The sequence below is a fragment of the Chrysemys picta genome, chromosome 8 (genome assembly GCF_011386835.1).
Source record: "Chrysemys picta bellii isolate R12L10 chromosome 8, ASM1138683v2, whole genome shotgun sequence".
Lineage (NCBI taxonomy): Eukaryota > Metazoa > Chordata > Testudines > Emydidae > Chrysemys > Chrysemys picta.
The window spans coordinates 13,810,037-13,831,212 of NC_088798.1; the positions used below are offsets into that span (position 1 = coordinate 13,810,037).

The window sequence follows — 21,176 nt, forward strand, 5'->3', positions numbered from 1 at the left end:
TCCCTCTGAGAAAGTATTGGAGATATTATCAGACACAGTGCAGCTAGAGATGCCATCTTTCAGATAAGTCCTGCCAATGAATGTTAATATAAAAAATCCCCTTGCACTAAGAATAGCATTTACCCAGCTGTACCAAGTTTGAGTAATAACAACTCCTACCATGTTCTGCCTGCTTAATTCCCCCCCTGCTATTTCACTTTGATGTGGAATTCACATCCTATCACAAACGGTCATGCATCTTTGCCGCTACTGTTTTTCACTCCAGAGTGAGCTATCAGAGAGATACCTTGACTTTTAACTGCCACCTGTGTGCGGACATAAATAGATGTGGGCATTTTTGATTTTTATTTTTGCACTCAGAAAAGAACTTCCATATCCACCCAGATGAAAGTTCCCTATTACATTGGAGCGTTGTTGGTCTCAGAAGAAAAATGTGGAATAAATAAAATGGGGACAAAATAAGATTTCTTTGAAAATGCTGAAAGAGAGGTGGAGCATGGAAAGTGGCAGGGCTGCAGACTGTGGTCTGTGTGTCTTTGTCCTGTACACAACAGACAGCGTGAGGCTGTTGTGCTCCAGTGCAAACGTGCAGAGGTAACACATGGGCACATGTAAGGTTAAGTGCCTGGCAGCCCTTGACGTTAATTAGAAGCACTGTGGTCTAGCGGATAGGGCGCTGGATTGGAAAGCTGGTTCTCGCCCTGCCACTGATCTTCTGCATGACTGTGGACAAGTCACTTGACTTCTATGTTTCTGTTTCCCTCTTCAGTGTTCTCTATTTAGACTATACGCCCTCCAGAGCAAGGACTGTCTCTCCCATTTGCATTGTGCCTAGCAGAGAGGGGCCTACCTTAACATAAATAAGTAGAAGTAAAGTTCAAGCTCCTTGAGCACCACTCCTTCATACACAAGAGCACTGGGTAAGAAAGAGGTGTGGCCAGAGGAGAGCTCATCCTTACTATGTAAATAAGGGGTTTAGCTATGGGCTTCCATCTTAGTTACTTCTGCCTTGTGACAGAAATAAGCCAAAGTCCTGGTCTACACTTAAAATTTAGACAGACCTAGTGACATCTCTCAGGGGTCTGAAAAATTCACACCTTGAGTGCAGCAGTCAAGCTGACCCAAACCCTGGGGCAGACGCGGCTAGGTCAACAGAATTCTTCCATCGCCCTAACTACTGCCACTTGGAGACATGGATTACCTACATCGACAGAAAAACGCCTTCCATCGATGTAGGAAGCATCTACACTACCGCTCTGTAGTGGTGCTTCTGTAACACCCACAGTGTGGGGATGCCCTTGGTGACCCCCACATCAGAGCTCTCATTTAAAGTGAGATCAGGTTCAGGGCTTTTTTGAGCCTGGAACAGATATATGCAACGTCTACCCAGTGCAGTGTAAAGCCCCAGGTATACCACCCCAATGCATTTTCTTCAGATTAATCTAAGAACACCACAAATGTAGAACATGGTTAAAATAGGATATTTAGTTGTGTTATGAGCTTTTATTTAAAAAGCACATTTATACAGCAATAATTTCGCAGATACAAACTTCAATTTTGTATTCTACAAAAGTCTTTGAATATTCTTCTCTTTACAAAATGAAACATTACAAAAATACAGACAATTTAATATGATTTTTTATACAATTGTCTCTAGTTGTAGTTATTTTCATTAAAATATTGCTACCACAGACCTACAATATTTTAGTTGACTACAAAAAAAATTAATTCAATGCTTTTTTAAGCAGCAAAATGTAAATAACACAGGTCAAGACACAGTTTATAATCATAGTGGATATATCTAAAAAATTGTTTCAGAAATAATATTTTACATAGTTAATTTTTAATGTTTTATACATTATTTATATAATATTTATATATAAAAATCATAGCTTGCTATAGCTGAAATGATAGGACGGATTGTGTAATATAGATGTGCAAATGGCCATTCCACGTGGTTTGCATGATCCCTTTTCAATTTAGCTTTTTTTCAAAGTTTTAAGATAGATCTTCAATATTTGTCTTTAACTTCCATCAGAAAGCCAAAAAGCTAGGAGAAGTAGGCCAAATTCTGCTCTCTTTTACACACTCTTGATACACTAGCGATGTAACTGAGATCAGAATTTGGCCTAATGTCTATTGAATGGCTTATAAACAGGACCCTAAACAGAGAAGATGAGGGAATGTTCAAAACTGTTTGAAATCCAGGCTAGGACGTTCCACCCAGCAGTCCGTCCTAAAACTGCAGAATCATTGTTCCCTGGGACTCAATCCCAAATTCATAGTGCTAACATATCTTCAACAAGATTGACCACTAACAACTGACATGACGTGAACTCCCAAAGACGGCGGTGATAGCACAGAAAATCCTTCTGCAATTTATCAGGGCCAGGAGTAGTGAAGAGAGCCTTTTTTTAAATTAGGCCATTTGTCAATTTTGTGTAGGCTTGATGCCTCGTATAGTACTAATGTTACCAGGTACACAGTGGAAATGAAGAGATTTGGCTTCTAAGTGGATAACGGATTCATTCATGCACAATTTGTTGTGGAACCACCTTAGATTGTTGGGTTTTTTTTAAGTTTGTGTAGTATGACCAGGCACCCTTCTGACATTTTGGACCGGGCAAGCTTCTTCTGAATCAACATCACAGTATGGAACGGAGTCAAACAAAGCAATGTTTAAAAGAAGGGGGGAGAGGAAAAGAGCAGTTACACTTAGAAACCAATCCCAAATCTTGAATCAGTGCTGTTTCTTGTAGATAGTGCTATATAATTTAGTTGTGAGTTTTTCTTACAGGCATGGGAAATCTTCCTAGTAAAAGCTAAGATGGCCGGCTTTACATAATCGTTTAGTGTTCATTATGCTATGAACAATTTGAGTTCACTACAACATGAACACTCAACCAATTGCACATCCAGAATTCCGGCATCACTGTTTGTTTGTTTGTTTGTTTGTTTGTTTTTCTCATTGTTGCTTTTGACTTAGTTGAACAATACCCATTTCATGCAAATGTTGCAAGTGAAAAGGCCAGAGAGTAAGACCTTATTAGTTGGGCAAGAAAGTCTCTCCCTACATTCTACTGTCTGATGAGATTTGAGAGCAGCAGGTAGTTGCTGTCAGCAGTCATTTTTGCAAAAAAAAAAAAAAAAAAAAAAAATGGGGGGGGGAGGATTGTGGAGGGAGGAGGGTTGCAAAGGTCTACACCATATTGTGGTGATTGTTCCGTTCAATGATGTCCACAGGTGAAAGGATATCTTTCCGGATTGGAGGAGGAGGCAGGGAGGTCCTCATCTTGGGTTTGAAGAGGTCTGACACATAAAACACCTGTAAATAGAATTTAAAAATCAATGGAGTGATATTTGAAGAAGTTTTCCTCAAACACTATTTGATAGATTATCAATGAGAGAGTTTTCATGTTCTATTTTACTGTAACCGAATTCTTTGTTTGTTTGTCTGACTGACTACAGGACTGGGACCTAGGAATTCCTGAGCCCAAATCCCAGCTTTGAAACCACCTCACCGTGTGTCTTTAGACTCAGGGTCTGGTCTCAGAAGCTGCTGAGCATCTTCCACTCCCACTGGGGCAATGGGAGTACTTAGCATTTTGTAAGATTGGGCCCTTAGCCTATGTATGGCTGTTTCCCTAGCTGTGGCATAGGCATGTACAATACTTGACTAGAAGCCACATAGGGTTTTGGGAGGTTACATGATAATGGCTCAGTATGAACTGTGGTGGGCATTAATAAATGATCGCATTTATTTGCTATAAATAGATTGATAACACACAACTCCACAGCATAGGCTTGAAAGCCCAGAAATAAAGAGAGTTCCTTGGGGCACGGACTATCTTTTTGTTCTGTTTGTACAGCACCTAGGACAATAGGGTCCTGGTTCAGGTATACGCCTCCTAGGCACTACAGTAATACAAATAAATAATAATAATAATAATGACGATCAATATACTAGGCTCAAAGACACCCCCCACAAAAAAAGTTTTAATCCTGCTTGCCTGACTCACACAAATAGCCCTACTGATTAAAATGATCTGAGGGGCAGTTAAAAGCCCTAAAGTTAAAACTACTCTACAAACAACACCATTTGTAACAGGGGGAGGGATAGCTCAGTGGTTTGAGCATTGGCCTGCTAAACCCAGAGTTGTAAATTCAATCCTTGAGGGGGCCATTTGGGGATTGGTCCTGCTTTGAGCAGCAGGCTGGACTAGATGACCTTCTGAGGTCCCTTTCAACCCTAATTATCTATGAATCAGGGCCACTTGATATACTCTACTTTCCCCCTTTCTCATGACACATGAACTACAAAATTGAAGTTTAGTCAGGATGACTGTCTAGCAGTCAGAGTCCAACGGAAGGAGGAGATATTCCTGCATACCCAATGACGTAACCACGCTGCCGGATGTGAAAAGGCCAGCATTTGACAATTTAGGGAGGCAGAAACAGAGTGCTGGGAGGAAACCTTCATTTCCTCCTTGGCAGCCTTGGCCTAACCCTTATCAGTCCAGCATGACTGCTGCACTTTCTCCCTTACTAAACTTAAATCTGAAGCCTGAAGGGAAAACAGTCAGACAGTGTAACTCTCCGTAAACAGCAAAATGCAGAGAGGACTCATCTTTGCTATTTAGCACCAGAAGTTTGATATAAACAAAAACAAACTTCAGTGACGGGTGAACACACATGCCAACAAGCACCAAGGCTACTTCACTGCCCCACTTTTGATAAGTCTGTGAGTCAGAATTTGCCAGCTGAGCTGAAACTTATTGAAACACTGAAATTTGACAGCTGTCCGTAGAGAACGCATCACATTTCACTTCAGCCAAAGTGATAGGGAGAATGATACTTGGTATTTTAACGTTTGTAGAATCGTAGCAATGCAGGGCTGGGAAGGACCTCAAGAGGTCATCAAGTCCAGCCCCCTTTGCTGAGGCAGAACCAAGTATGCCTAGACCATCCCTGAGAGGTGTTTCTCCAACTTGTTCTCAAAAAACTCCAGTGATGGGGATTCCACAACCTTCCATAGAAGCTTATTAGTTCCGAGCATAAGCAAAACATTGGCAGGTGTAGGGTTAAGGTTCCCTTAAGGAAAAGGTTACAATTTTTAATGGTCCATTATGGGGTTTCTAAAACATCTGGTGGAGACAGGATACTGGATTGGATGGACTAGTGAGCTGATCTGGTATAGCAAGTCCTACATTCCTATCACGCTTATAGGATGGCAGCCTTAAAATTATAAATGTATTTGTATCTCTTCCTACTGCAGTGTTTGGAAGTGCCCTTGATTTAACACAATCAAATGGAAAAGGGATAACATGCTTACATGAATAACACTAGACTACACAATTACATTAGCTAGTCCAAGTACAAAGGTTATTGAACCGCATGCTTCAGGGTGGTTTATTGGTGAAGACAGGAAGGCATTTCCCTCTCACTCCCGTCCCCATCATATAGCTGTCCAGATGCACTATTCAGCAGGAGTATTCCTTTTCCGCCTCAACATCTTTTCTAAGCTACTATCAGAGACAGGAAACCAGGTTAGATGGACAATTGGCCTGATCTGAAATGACTATTTATTGCTACTTCTAAAACTGAGAAATTGGGAGTCTGAATCCTTCACTTTTCAAGTTTTATTACTTATCCATAAATATTTGTCTGGAGCAGAAAAGCGTAAGAGGCCCAACATTTAAAAAAATATTTTTTCCTTGAGTGAAAATGCGGACATTCAGATGTCTAGCTAAATAACTGTGCCCACATATCTGCTGATTAGACAAATAAATGCTAGCATTTGTGCTACAGTAAACGGAGGGAGTAAAATTGCACCCACAAAAACAGAAGGTTGGAGGAGTCCTTTTAAAAACAAAAAAAAGTCATGCTCGGAATGTCCCAACGAGAGAATGCATTGCTGTAAAACATTTTTCTTTTTTTGGTTGTTAGTACTCAAAAAATAAAATAAAATAAACCAGCTGTTTTGGAGTAATTCTGTTGCGATTTCTCTCACATGCCTGCCACCTACCACTGGATTCAATCAGAAAGGTGTCCAACTTCTACATCAAGAAATCTATGTCAAATCAATTGGTGGAAGGAGGTACGTGGCGGTTGCTCCGTGCAAGAGGCAGATGGAGATTATATTGAATGTGGCCTTATTTTATAAATGAGTCAGTTATGGATAGAGTATCATCCTATGGTTGGTTGTTTTTTAGCCTTTCCTCTGCAGTTCATTGCTTTTGAGGGTTTAATTCAAATACTTGGTCGTGGTTTTAATTCCCCTTTAAACTGTATTTCTCTCTAGCATGGCTTGAGGCTATGTACACACTTACAAGAATCCTGAAACATGATCTTTTAGGGTCAAAACAGTGTGTTAAATCCTCCTAATGCTTGAACTGTTTAACACTAAAAAAAGCTAATAAATGTGCAAAGTTTTTACTTGGATTTATTCCACTTCCTGTAGAAGGTGCTCTCCACCCATAAAGAAAATTTGACAGCAGAGAACTGGGATTGTACTATACAAACTAAGTCAGTCGTTTATATTTCCATTTAATAATCCCATTTCTTTTCATCATATTAAAGAAATCCATTCTCATATACACAATAGTAAAACAAACTAATATGATTTTAAGAGTTGAAACCAAAAGGTATCTTGTCTCTTTAAATGTTTCCACTCATGTAAACTATGTGATATGTATTAGTCTGCTTATACTTCTATTTTGATTTTCGGAAATTCTCATCCTATTTCACTTTGGAACCAAGTAAAAATGTTTCAGCAGCTGGAAGTGCTTGACACAAATGTCTTGCGTTTGTTATTTCAGGCCGGGAAGGACAAATGCGTCTGCTACAACTTTTAGCTTTGGTCACTCTTGGAGATGAAACACACAACTGGCTTCCACGGAGAATTACAGCATGATTACTACTGCACTTAACGGCCTTTTAGTATCAACAGCCTGGGACTCAGTTCTTGAGTCACAGCGGAAGGCTGTTCTTCAGAATGATTTTGAGTCACCCCTCTCTGACACAATGTAGTAGGGATGGGAGTGAAAAAACTGTGGCTAAGCACGGAGGCCTTGAATGCCCCGTGAATCAAAGGTCAAGCCTGGCTTTATCATCTTCACCAGTTAGTAATGTAACAGAGAGAGAGCCCTAGCCAAGTGAAGGAGAAATTACTCAGTGTGCGTCTCCAGAAAGGTTTCCCTGACAAGCAGGAGTTTATTGTTCTATGAGAAGAGCTGATTAGCTCAACAGGAAAGGGCAAGCCAAAGAACTACATAACTTGTAATGGTTGATATTAACTAGCAATTCATTTCAAGGAAAATCTTTCCCCTGCCTCACTGGTTCCAGTGAGTTTCCAGCTTTCAGAACTGGTCTGAAATCTGTTTTGCAAAGGTGTAGCAGAATCCTGGGGGGAGGGGTCATTAGGTTGATGTGGAAGTGAGAGTGGGGCTAGGATCTGGTGGGGAGCATAAGGAAATGAGTTGGGAGCTCCCAGGTAGGGTGACCAGACAGCAAGTGTGAAAAATCGGGATGGGGGCGGGGAGTAATAGGCGCCTATATAAGACAAAGCCCCAAATATCAGGACTGTCCCTATAAAATCCGGACATCTGGACATCCTACTCCCAGGCCTAACTCCTCTTCATAGGAGGGGATGCGATGCGATGCATTAGGACTGTGGACACTGCAGCAACCTCAAGGTTTCAGCTGTGGCTACGGAATGGCTCTGCAGCTGTGCTGTGGCTTATGAAGGAGTGCACAGCATCCAGCCCAGACAGTGAACCTAACAAACAACAAATTCTACACTTGATGCAATGATCGGGGCTTTTCTTGTCCCATCTTAGCATAGACAAGGGGCGGGGGGAGGGCAGCCAGCCAGCCTTTGAAGACTGCTAGTCTACAAGCAGTTAGCAGTTGGGCAAGAGAGGGAGGAAGAGAAAGTGAAGAGCTGGGCGTGGGAGTGCAGGGAAATCGTGCAGCCAGCCAATGAGAGCTGACTGTGAAGTTGCAGGGTGGTGGGAGGGATGCAACCCTGTGATCTCTGAGCTGTTCTGGGACATAGTGGTAGATGGGGCATGCAAATTGCTAGGATCTAGGGCTATCAATTGGGGTGCGTCTGACCTAGGCATAGGATGGAATGGGAAAACAAAAGCCTACTGCTTACAAGAGAAGGTCTAAGGTAGGACTTAAAGAAAGCCTGATCCTTGATCCTTTACTCATGCGAGCCATTCCTCTGACATGCTGACAATTTAATTTGGCAGGAGGTGAGACGGTTGCTCATTCCTACACCACTGCCCTGATTCCAGCTGCAGGGAACCCTGGAGTGGCTTCACAGTGGCAGTAGCCTAGCAGCTTTTTAGAGCCCGTGGCCCTTACTGTTAAGGGAGCCTCCAACCATCTCCCCCAAAAGAAGAAAAGAAATGTAGGCCCATAGTGGGCAAATACTAACCCTGGTCCTCATTTTTTAAACAAGTGAGTTCAGGAATCTAAGAACATTTTAGCTGTTGTTTGCACCTGGACAAATACGCGACAGGGATTTGGGTCTGAATCCCATTGGAAACCCTTTGTATCTTTTCCAGGCAGTAGGAACAGGGCAATGAATGACCAGTGCCCTCTCCACATCCGGGCTAAGAATGGAGGCATACAAAAGAGCAGTGAGTAGAGTGGGTGTGCCCTGAGCTAGAAGGGAAAGACCAGGCCTGTTTGTGAAATAACCAGGCAGCTGCTTCCTATGTTGATTTATTTCGTCACAGGAAAGTCAGCCTATGGGAGCAACATTCTCACCCTCCTCCTGGCCCACTACAATTTGCCATCTGTTAAAGGGTCAGGGAGGAGACCACCAGATTTGCAACTTGTCACTAGACAGGAAATGTACGAATGTCTGTCCCTAGCATCTGGACCCTTATTGTCTTTCAGAAGCCACTACTTAGCTCAGTCTCATGTTTCATCCTTTTATCATGTTGTTGTGCATATTCTTTCCCGCCCCCCTACCTGTGACAAAGCTTTAAAAAAGTGACAAAAAGGTTATGTGGATTAGGAAATGCACACACAAAAAAACAGTCTGACTACATACACAGTTAATGCCTAGACCAGTGTTTCCCAAACTTGGGATGCCGCTTGTGTAGGGAAAGACCCTGGCAGGCCGGGCCGGTTTGTTCACCTGCCCCGTCCACAGGTCCAGCCGAACGCAGCTCCCACTGGCCGCGGTTCGCTGCTCCAGGCCAATGGGGACTGCTGGAAGCGGTGCGCGCCGAGGGACGTACTGGCCGCTGCTTCCCACAGCCCCCATTAGCCTGCAGCAGTGAACCGCAGCCAGTGGGAGCCGCGATCGGCTGGACCTGTGGACGGGGCAGGTAAACAAACCGGCCCGGGCCCGCCAGGGGCTTTCCCTACACAAGCGGCGTCCCAAGTTTGGGAAACACTGGCCTAGACAAAGCCACATGACGTGAAATGAAGCACCTGAACTGAGAAAAACTGCTTCACTGTTCCAAAGGTTGCCCAAGAGCTTTCAATAGTGGTGTGTTGTTTCTTTACTTGGCTGCTAAGGATATGAAAAGGTTTCCAAGGCTTTGAGGAAAACTGTGACATTTGAACAAAAGATATATATGAACCATAATGATTTTGCTCCTGCTATGCATAAAAGAGGCACATTTAAAAAGGAAAGTCACACATAGTAGTGGTCTATGTGGAAGACTTCCACCAATTAACCCTTTGGCACTGGTATTTAGGATTTACTGACACTAACCCATAATGGTGCATGGGCACTTGGCAATGGCAAAACCCAACTCCCATACCCAAAGGGGTTAATCATTTTTTAAACAACTAGATTGCAGCTTTTTGTTGTTGTTGTTGCTCAGGTTTAGCATTTTATCAATAAGTGGAAAATGCACAAACAACCTATTTTCCACTCCTGCAAATAAACCTCTAGGGAACTTTATTCCTTGCCTCGAGGTTTACTTTACTTTCAGATCAAGCAAAATAAAAAGTGTGTAACCTTTTGAAAACTTGGTTTTAAGAGTTTCTAAAGCCACATAATTACTTTAGTCCCCAGTCCCTTTGTTTCTAAACAAGATAACTACACTGAAAACAATCACGTCATTACACGGAGCCGGCGCCTCCCATTCTGCCTACATTAAACGTTTACATGTGTCACTTTGAGTTAAAGGACTGTGCAATCAGGTCACTCTTTGGAAAGTAAATTGCATGAGAACAAGCCAGGCAGTGACAGACAAGCAATCATGGCTTTTGTAAACCATTTTCTCATAAACCTTTTTGCCACATAAAAAACAAAACAAAAAACCTGCAATCAAAAGAACAAACCCAAGATCCACATTCCCAGGCAGGGAATTGTTTTGGTTTAACTCTGAAGGGAACATATATGTTCCCCACCTCCAAGACAGTCTTCTGGGATCTTTGATTCTGTATAGATCCTCTGCAGAGCCTCGAAAAGCAACACAGCTTTCATCAACAAAGGAGTGTTTAGCCTTTGAGGAAAAACTGCCACCACTGTTTGCATGTTAGCCTCCCTGAGCTGCACTGGTAATTTGCTTGGATTGGAGAGGGCCACTAATAATTGAATCCTTGCTAATCAGCGAACATACTGACCCTAATGCTGATAGGGCAGAGCACAACTCAACTGCTTCACTTAAGATGCGGTGTGGGTTTTACATAACATCAGATGAGACTCTCTACATTTTACATATGGACTTTGATCCTGCAAATCCTTGGCCGGTGCATTGTTGGTGTCATTACTCATTAGCGCGAAGTAGGGGGAAACACTACGTGTAGTTGTCCTCATTGCAAAGCATTGTCAAGTGCCCCACGCGCCCGTTCCCTTATTTGCAAGGGCTCAGGGGTGGAGAACGTGCACAGCTGAGGACACAGGGGCTTAACAGCCATCCTCCTGCTAAAGAGGCTCTCTGCTCTTAAGCCTCAGAGCAGTTGCTGCACAGGAGTAACTAGGTGGCATTGCAGCCGTTCTCTGAGGCAGGATTGAGTCCCGTCTCACAGCACTCCCTACCTGCTCTGTGCAACAGCCATGCCCCCAGCGAAGACAGATTTTTAGAGAGGCTTTTGATTTACACGGCATCTTCCACACTGCAGTCCACCATGTAAATGTTAACTCTCAACAGCCCCACCTGCCCTGAAGTAGCTGGATTTCCTAACATGGTAAATAGCCTCCGTCACAGGTTATGCCCATCAGCATCTCCAGTGTTACCAGGATTGCCCTGTCATTAGTGCAACAGTAAGAGATGCCACTCACTATGCAGTAAGCCACCAGGGCTCCTTGTGCAAATCCCGCCAGCACATCTGTAGGGTGATGCTTGTGGTCAGACACACGGGACAATCCTGTGTAAAATGCCATCATGATCAGGGTAAACTGCAGAAGGGGACGTAGCAGACGGGCTCCTCTCCATGTGAATCTGGCCTGCAGATATAACTAAGGAGAGAAAAGAAAAACAAAGGGGAGCATTAATTTTACACCCTGGTCACAGTGTGCACAGCAACGTAGAACAAATGCTCTGGCTAGCTGTAGAAATGGAGCGGAGGAACGTCATTCTGCCCTCCGATGCACGCATCTGGCTGCCACTGGATACAGCAGGAATTTCATGCATGTATCAAAGGGCAGAACTTGGTCCTTCATATGTTATGGTGGAAGGGAAGGGGGTTCTTTAAAGGAGATGAATTACTTCAGATAACAAAAGCTGCCCTGAGACGGGTGCCTGAGATGGTCGTCATGGCAGCAGAACTGGTGGGATTCTAATCCAGTGGTGAGAGGCAGGGGGAGCTGGATTTCTGGGGGCTCCGGCTGGACCTTGGACTGTGAGCCAGCCCCAACCCCTAGGCTTTAGACCCCGAGCTCCAGCCCAAGCTGCAATATCTACCTAGCTATTTTTAGCACCGTAGCACGAGCCTGAGTCTGTGGAGCCGGGCACGGAGACTGGCTGCTGCGGGCTGCCACTCATTGTGTAGACCAGTGATTCTCAAACTTTTGTACTGGTGACCCCTTTCACACAGCACGCCTATGAGTGCGACCCCCTTATGAATTCAAAACACTATTTTATATATTTAACACCATTATAAATGCTGGAGGCAAAGTGGGGTCTGGGTTGGAGGCTGACAGCTCATGCTGAGGGGTCCCAACCCCCAGTTTGAGAACCCCTGGTGTAGACGGACCCTACGAGAAAGCAGTCCACACCACTGAGCGTTTTCAATTCCAGTTCATTCTGCATTAACAAGCCTGCTGAAGGTAAAGGATAAACACAACAATTCTCTAACATTTGCCAAGCAGAGCAATGAGAGTTCGTATTAACACTATTTAGCCAGACCCAGAATTAGGCTTGGCAGAATTCAATTTTTATTTTATTTTTATAATTTCAGCAGATCACATCGATGTTTATTTTAAAGCATTTTTTCCAATTGTATCTATTTAAATATTCAGTCATGCAGAATTATGGGATTTAATCGTCTTTTTCTATGATCCATTTATATTTTCACAACTGTGGGAAATTGGGCGTGGGGGTGTCAGACAATAATTACTTAAGGGCAGTGCAGAACACAAAGTGCCAACAGCACGTGTCAAACTATGCAAAGCAAATATCCTTATAGCAAACGCTGATAAGTTCTCACTTTCTTTCTTTGCCTGTCAATTTCTATGATCATCAATGGAAATATTTTTTGTCAGTTTGTGTGGATACCGTGAACTTGACATTTACCAATAAAAAGCTAATCTGAGAGGGAGGCAAGCTGCTTATCTAACGGCAGGAACTCTTCACCAAGAAAAAGCTGGTGGTAACAATGCACATATCCACCTCCTTCAGTCTGTGCAAACAGGATCATTATTAATGGACCTACAAAGAGCCAGCCCTGCTCCAGAATAACTGACGTGTTACAGTGGGGTTCACTCACTACTCACACAAGCAGACCTTATGTTGGGGCTACTCACATCAGGAAAGACTCTCTACCAGCTTAAGCTCTGATCCTTCAGCATACAGAATTCTGCAGTGCCTTTGTGTTACTCAAAATATAGAGAGGGGTGTGTGTGGGGGGGGAAGGTGGTAATGTTACTTTTACTTACAAGGGGAAACAAAAGGACTTGACCTTAGGTGAAGAAGTTGAAGTGACGTCAAATGGGTATTGTCCCCCCTACAGTTATCTTGAGCTTTTTTCCGTTGCAAACGGTGGGCACAACCTACTTCCCAGGTTCCTGTGGGAACTGGGGAAACCAAACGGGAAGAGAGGACAGGAAAACTGGAACCTTCTGTCCACAAATCAAAGTTGCCTGAGGCCGATCACCCCCCAAGGCAGAGCCAAGAGGAGCAGAGCCCTCCCAGAAAGTGCTCCCTTCCTGTGCATGAGGGAGGAAGTGGAGACGGCGGTGGGGAGGGCTGGATGGGGGAGATGTGGAACGGATGTGGATCAGGAAGTCATAGCACTGTCTGGGGTGTGTGGGTGGCTAGGGAGGAGACAGGAGCAGCAGCTTCTTCATTAACACTTGCAAGACAGAATACATCCCCTCCCCCAATGTCTAGAATTGTAGCCCAGCTAAACACCCTGCACAGCTCTGCCGTCCTTACCAATGAAATAGAAAATATAGCCAGTAGCCACGTGGAAAAAAATGGTGATTGAGTCAGGTTTCTAGGCCAGCCGCTCTGCTGGCAGAATGGTGTAACGTGGCCTTTGTGTAAATGAGAATCAAGCCCAGGGATATTTCCATAGCAGCCCCCAAAACACAGAAACGCTGTGCAAAGGCAAACCTGGAAAGCCGTAGTAAATGGTTTAATAGGTTGGGTCTGTTTCACAAACCTTTTATTTGCCCCTTTTGGAAAAAGTACGCGGAATAACGTTAAAATGATCTGAAGAAACATTTGCACCAATCTAGCAGATGCTTCAAATTATCCAAATTGACAGCCAATTCGGATTGACTAGAGCAGTACCAAAGCACCTCAGTGTTGGCCAAAGCACATTACAGAGTCTGTGGAAGACAGCAACATCTATACTGATAAATTCACTCCCACACATTTGTACTTGCATTTTTAATAATAATTTACATGCTAGGGAAAGAATTAGTTAATCAGAAAAATGCTTTATAAACACACTGCATCTTTCATCCAGAAGGATTTAAAAGCGCTGCTCAAAGTATAGGCACTTCAGATACTGCTAAAATGCAGTCATCTCTGAAGTGGAAGACAGAAGCTGTTTAATAGCACAGTGCAACACTACATAGCCATTTAAAACGATTTAACAGTGGGCACTTCTTTATTCACAGAACCAGCACGTTCCATGTGTTTCATTAACAGAGAACTGGCTTCTGAATGGTTTTCAAATATCTATGTGCTCATTCTGGGCCAAATTCTGATACCCTTGGTCATATTGAGTAGTCCTTTACTCCTTAAGAAATCAATCAGTGGGAACTAATTGTGGAGATAAGATACTGTGGAACAGGATTTAAGGGGCTCACAATCTGCGCCGTTATCATTCAAATGCACTTTCTTGATGTTGTTATACAGAGACAGTGCTGTCCCTTTAAAAGTCTACATTTTGGGAGCAAGGGTGGTGGTTTTTAAAGCAGCTGAGGGTTGTCAGCTAAATTTGCATTGCCACTGATGTTCAGATGCAAGTTTGCAGCCTCTGCCTCATTCAGATACAAGCATGGACCCTGTATACAGCATTACACTTTACACACAGTGCCCCTCAGCTTTGCTAGAAGAACTCAAGAGCTAATGTCATGCATAAAGCTTCATGCTGAGTTCATTCCAATTCCTTAAGAAAGAGGTTTCAAATGTTTGATATTATGCAACAGTAATGCATCTATCCCCTTCTGTATACTGATTTGAATTACTTCCCTGTCCTCTCCTCAATGCAGCCCAAAGGCTTTGACTCAAGAATTCAATCAGAGTAGAGAAAGCAAGAATTTAATTTAAAAAATGACCAATTAAAAATGAGCATTGAATTTAAATAGAACATAAGCTCAACAGTGACAAACTCAAGACATTTGGGGGTAAAATGAGAAAAAATGGCTTCAAAATGTGCCCGTCCAGCTGTTTGTGTGCCCACCTTTTCAAAAACGAATGTCTTAATTGTGCCACACATCAGGCATTGTATGCACACAGTTCAGGCTGGCACATGTCCTTCTGTAAATATGGGACAAAAGCAATGCATGCCTGGTATTAGGTAATTAAAGACCTCTAGCTGCCCAAATTGCATGCACGTCAACACACAACACACAGTCAATCTGTGGAACTCGTTCCTGGGTGATGTTGTGAAGGCCAAAAATATAACAGGGTTCAAAAAAGAACTAGATAGGTTCATAGACAATAGGCCCATCAATGGCTATTAGCCAGGATGATCAATGATGCAACCCCATGATCTGAATGTCCCTAGACTCTGTTTGCCAAAAACTGGGAGTAGAGGACAGGTGATGGATCACTTGATGATTGCCTGTTCTGTTCATTCCCTGTGAGGCACCTGGCATTGGCCACTATCAGAAGACAGGATATTGGGCTAGATTGGACCAGTATGGCCAGTCTTATGTTCTGATTTTGGAAATTCAAAAATCATGCACGTACAATAGGGAGGACAGTCCAAAAATCAGAGCACTAGCCTGGGACTTGGGGGACCCTGATTTAATTATTTGCTCTGCCACAGACATCCTGTGTGACCATGGGCAAGTCACTTAGCCTCTCCGTGCCTCAGTTCTGCCTATGTGAAATGGGGATAATTGCACTTCCCTACCTCACAGGTGGTAGTGAGGATAAATACATAGAAGATTGTACCTAAAACATAACATTTCCAGGCATGAATTTAGGAGGCTGAACTGAGGCTATATTGAAACTGTAGCCCTTGGTGTGGGTGTGTGTGAAATACATATCATAGGGGAAGAAAAGAAAAGCAAATCAGAAAGCTAAGGGAAAAACAGAAAGCATCAGAATGTCCTGGCACAGAAAAATCAGTAGTATAATGTAAGGCAGGAAACCCCCAGCAGCTTCTCTGCTAATCTTTTTCAGAGCACACTGTAAAGAATTTGCAAGTGGCTTCTGCTAAATGTGTAAATGCTGCCATGTAGGAGAAGTTTATGGGTGAGCCTGGATGGGGGTAAGATAATAATGTAAAATATGTTACTCCCACTGCAGCCCACTGTGTAGCATTACAAGAAAGTAACATATAATGATTAAAAGGAGCAGGCCTGTCAAAACGCAAGAGGGAAGGAAGGATGAAGTGACCTGCAATAATATGTAGTCACGGCCGGCTCCAGGCACCAGCTTGGCAAGCAGGTGCTTGGGGCGGCCGCTCCAGAGAGGGGCGGCACGTCCAGGTATTCGGCGGCAATTCGGCGGACGGTACCTGACTCCCGCTCAGAGCGAAGGACCTCCCGCCGAATTGCCGCCGCAGATCGCAATCGCGGCTTTTTTTTTTGGCTGCTTGGGGCAGCAAAAATCCTGGAGCCGGCCCTGTATGTAGTAGTAGCTATTTAGAGAGCCTATCCATTGTTAGAAGTGCTGGCAGAGGAGAAGTTACCACAGAACAGATGGCTTTAGGAGCAATACATAGCTTTCCTCCTGCCAGGGAACTTCCACTGATGTCAGGGAGAGCAGACTGTGGTCAGCAAGTGAGCCTACGCAAACAGAACAAGAGAACAGTTTGTGTCCACCTGCAGGATTACAAGTCAGGAGCAGGCAGGAAGAGAAGAATATATACACTTAATCTTTATACTTTGGAGTCGTTTACTGAGGAAGGCGCTGAGCAAGTAACTTGGCTGTCACAGGAGCGCCGCCAGCTTTTCTGCCGCCCTAGGCGGCGGAAGGTCCCGCCCCGAAATGCTGCCCCCCACAAAGGCGGCAGAAGGTCCCGCCGCCGAAATACCGCTACGGTCGCCGCCCTCCAAATTGTAGCGCCCTAGGTGACCGCCTAGGTCGCCTAATGGGTTGCGCCGTCCTTGGGCTGTCAAACAGAACTCCCCTCTCACCCCATCCATATCACATGGCTGCATTCAGCCAGCTCTAGGAAATTTGTCATTTTCTTTCCTAAGATTTCGCTCCGAGCATTGGCAGGGCCTTATCGTGTTTCCCTGACTGGACTCTTTACACTTGACCTGAAGTTATCTTCCATGTAAACCTCTCCCTCCTCCCACCCCAACCCACCCACACCCCCGTCTTTTGAAGAGGGCACAAATCCTGGAATTCTTATATGGGCAAAACTCTCTAAGCCAAATTAATCCCTGGCAAAGTCCACTAGCCTGCCTGGATGCAGTTAGCTAACTGATTGTGAATTGCAGGATTAGGAGCACAAGCACATTTGCAAGCACAAGCACATAGGAGCAAAAGCACATTTGCATTTTCTTCCTTTTGTCAACTGTGTAATCTGAAATTTAATTGCACATGGTTACCTAGGGGTCACATTTTGGCCCTGATCCCATCAAAACCCCCAAATTATCAGCTAAGTAGGACTTGAACCAAGCACTTGTTTTTCTTAAATGACTCTTGCCAGCAAGTTAAAGAAGGATCGGCTGGCTAAATGGACTATAAGGTGGATAGAAAGCTGGCTAGATCGTCGGGCTCAACAAGTAGTGATCAATGGCTCCATGTCTAGCTGGCAGCTGGTATCAAGCAGGGTGCCCCAAGGGTCAGTCCTGGGGCTGGTTTTGTTCAATATCTTCATTAATGATCTGGAGGATGGCATGGATTGCACCCTCATCAAGTTTGCAGATGACACTAAACTGGTAGATACACTGGAGGGTAGGGATAGGATACAAAGGGACCTAGACAAATTAGAGGATTGGGCCAAAAGAAATCCGATGAGGTTCAACAAGGACAAGTGCAGAGTCCTGCACTTAGGACGGAAGAATCCCATGCACTGCTACAGACTGGGGACCGAATGGCTAGGCAGCAGTTCTGCAGAAAAGGACCTAGGGGTCACAGTGGACGAGAAGCTGGATATGAGTCAACAGTGTTCCCTTGTTGCCAAGAAGGCTAATGGCATTTTGGGCTGTATAAGTAGGGGCATTGCCAGCAGATAGAGGGACGTGATCATTCCCCTCTATTTGGCATTGGTGAGGCCTCCTCTGGAGCACTGTGTCCAGTTTGGGGTCCCACACTAAAAAAGGATGTGGAAAAATTGGAAAGAGTCCAGCGGAGGGCAACAAAAATGATTAGGGGTCTGGAGCACATGACTTATGAGGAGAGGCTGAGGGAACTGGGATTATTTAGTCTGCAGAAGAGAAGAATGAGGCGGGATTTGATAGCTGCTTTCAACTACCTGAAAGGGGATTCCAAAGAGGATGGATCTAGACTGTTCTCAGTGGTAGCAGATGACAGAACAAGGAGTAATGGTCTCAAGTTGCAGTGGGGGAGGTTTAGGTTGGATATTAGGAAAAACTTATTCACTAGGAGGGTGGTGAAGTACTGGAATGGGTTACCTGGGGAAGTGGTGGAATCTCCTTCCTTAGAGTTTTTTAAGGCCCGGCTTGACAAAGCCCTGGCTGGGATGATTTAGTTGGGGATTGGTCCTGCTTTGAGCAGGGGGTTGGACCTCCTGCAGTCCCTTCCAACCCTGATATTCTATGATTCTATGACTCCAGCTCACCCCCTGAGCTTGCATCTGCATGCTACTAAACTCACACCATTCTTGGACCAGAGAGAGTATTCCATGACCCAGCTCTCCCCACTAAGCAACAAGCAAAGAACAATGCTAAAGGATTGCAATCAGTCAGTTAATCTAAAGCATAACTGCTGGCATCTCAGTTCTCATGAGGGAATGAGGATCCCTGGAATACAAAAGAACTCAGATAATTGCGAGGTTATTAGGAAGATTCTGTCACCAGGCGGCATTGAATTGCAGGCTAATAACTGATGTTTCTCCTTAATTATGCTCACTGACAGGTGGGGGGGAATTCTCTGCTATTCTTGCTTTCAGAGAACAGAGAAATGAACTGGTTCCCAGCACAAAGCTAAAGCTTTCTGCAGGGCTTGAGGAATAGAAATCTCCCTTCAGCCCAGAGCCAGGGCGTTAGGGCATCAACGTAGCTAGTCCAAAGATGTTACTTCAGGTTAATGACCACCCTAGAATCCACCGGCTTCCCCCTTCTTCCCCACTGTGCTTAGCAATATGATCCACATGGGCTGAAAAATCCTATTGTACAGGCCATCTGCATCCTCATAGTTCAACATCCTTATGGGCCTTATCTGACCTTCCTCCTTGTCTTCACTCGGGGGAGAAAAAAAGGTGTGTTCTTAACTCAAGTTAACTACCAGGAAGTAAATCCTATTGGAGTTCAGGCAGTTTGTAGTTTTCATGTTAGCAGGTTGAGATAAACCCCCAGCTTCCCTGGAGGCTTTAACTTGACCTGCTAACTCCCTTGAAAACTACAAACCACTTTGTCTTCAGTAGGGTTTTATCTTGAGTGAAGAACACCTCTATTTTCCCCCCTAGTAAAGACACTCCCTTAGTGTGCACACAAATACATTCAAACTTTCTCGGCCATTTCCAAACCAAATTGTATAGCTCCTCTTCACCCATCGCACTATAAAAATTACAATAAGCGTTATGGTTCTACTTAGCCAACTGGTAACAGGGCAAGAAAAATTAGTACAAACAGGATTACCAGAGAGTCATTTCCTTTTGTAAATTGTTATATAAAGCACGTGACGTTAATTGCAAGTCTCTGATGACAAGAAAATGACACAAAATGTAGCCCTGAATCTGTGTTTCAAATTGAGCCCCAAGCGCTTTTTGTGTGTATTAAATGTCTTCCTGGAAACACTTCCACAAGGATTTGGAATATAGAATCCCCTCTGGTACTTAGTATTTATTCCTATTTCACTAATGGGGGCAAATAATAACAAAACTCTTGGCCTCGTTTGGATATTTTATCAGTCCAGTTCCTGGTGGATAAATGTTCTCACCGGGGGGGAAAAAAAGTGTGTGGGGGGGGACCCACTACAATTTACACTAGTTGACAGCATCACCAGGGAAGCCAAGGACCGTCCCATCTTCTCATCCCCAGGGCTAAACTCTCCAGGTCAAAGTTGGAGCACATGGGTTGGGCACTGTGGGGGAATCTTGCACTGCTATTTCTACTCTGGATCATTTCTGTGGATAAATGACAGGCTGGGGCTATCGGTCAGGCACCCTGCAGGAATGCTAAATCCACCCCATAGTTGGACACCACAAAATGTGCACATTTTCTAAAGCTGTCTGACAGTTTTTGGTAGTGTTTCCCCACACAAGTACATATTTCCTAGTGAGTTTGAGGTCTCCATCTAGGCTCTCATGGCCAAAGAGCTGGCCAATGAATGGCACAGACCTGTTGAAAAGGAAGGTTTGCATGAACGATATTTTTATTGAGGATTTTGCACATCAGTGAATTATTTTAGATACCCACCCACTCATAAACACAACACCTCAATGGTTCCTTGGGGCTGATCATTTAAGAATGAGATACTTGCTGAGGGTGAGATTCACGGCTGAATGAGTGTTCTGCATTGTTCACTAAGCCCCCATACATCTGTCCAAGCATGTCTTTAAAAAAGGACCTGGTGACTAATGACCCCCAATCTGCAGGAGATGCCTGAAAAAATGCAGCCAGTTCCCTGTTCCACAGGCCCCTGCCAAGCCCTCCATCACACAAGCCCTCAGCAGTCCAACTTTCACTAAGCAGCTTCTCAGGAATCAGAGAGCAAACAATTTGTTTATATCAAGATGATTCCTTGATTGGGTCCATCAAACTTACTGTTAGAAGCATGCAAAAATAGTGCTTTGCCGTGATTTATCTGTGTTTCAAACCAGTCTGACGAAGCTTCTCTCACCCAATCAACTGGGAAGGAGAGAGGGTTTTTTAACACCTGCTAATACAATATCATTATCAGCTTTCAGTACAATGGATTTTGTGCCGGGGCAGTACATTTTCATTATGTTTTTGGTGTCAGAAAACACAAAGGAGAAGACTCTCGCACGGAGTGGCAGGAAGGAGTGGAATGACAAAGCGGAGGCCACTACTGGACAAGGAGACTTCCTGACATCAGACATAGACTATACACAACTATGCCTCTGTTTGTTTCTTTTTTCTCCCCCTCCAATTTCCATCAAACCCATTAGCGTAATTTTTGCCCCAGCTCTATGAGCACAATTGAACAGATAGCCTGACTGTGCATACTACCAATCCTAGCTCAGTCTTTCGAGCCTTA

The 21,176-nt window shown here is 44.1% G+C and overlaps 1 protein-coding gene across 1 annotated transcript in view; it reads right to left on the bottom strand.

The window, feature by feature from the left end:
* Window positions 1–3,140: 3,140 nt before the first annotated feature.
* Window positions 3,141–21,176, bottom strand: part of PLPP3 (phospholipid phosphatase 3) — a 68,250-nt gene continuing 50,214 nt past the window's right edge. The window contains exons 5-6 of the mRNA XM_005284771.5: window positions 11,258–11,434; window positions 3,141–3,325 (exon numbers count right to left, since the gene is read on the bottom strand). Coding sequence (XP_005284828.2) covers window positions 3,200–3,325; window positions 11,258–11,434 — 303 coding nt within the window. The 3' untranslated portion in view covers window positions 3,141–3,199. The remainder of the gene's footprint in view (window positions 3,326–11,257; window positions 11,435–21,176) is intronic.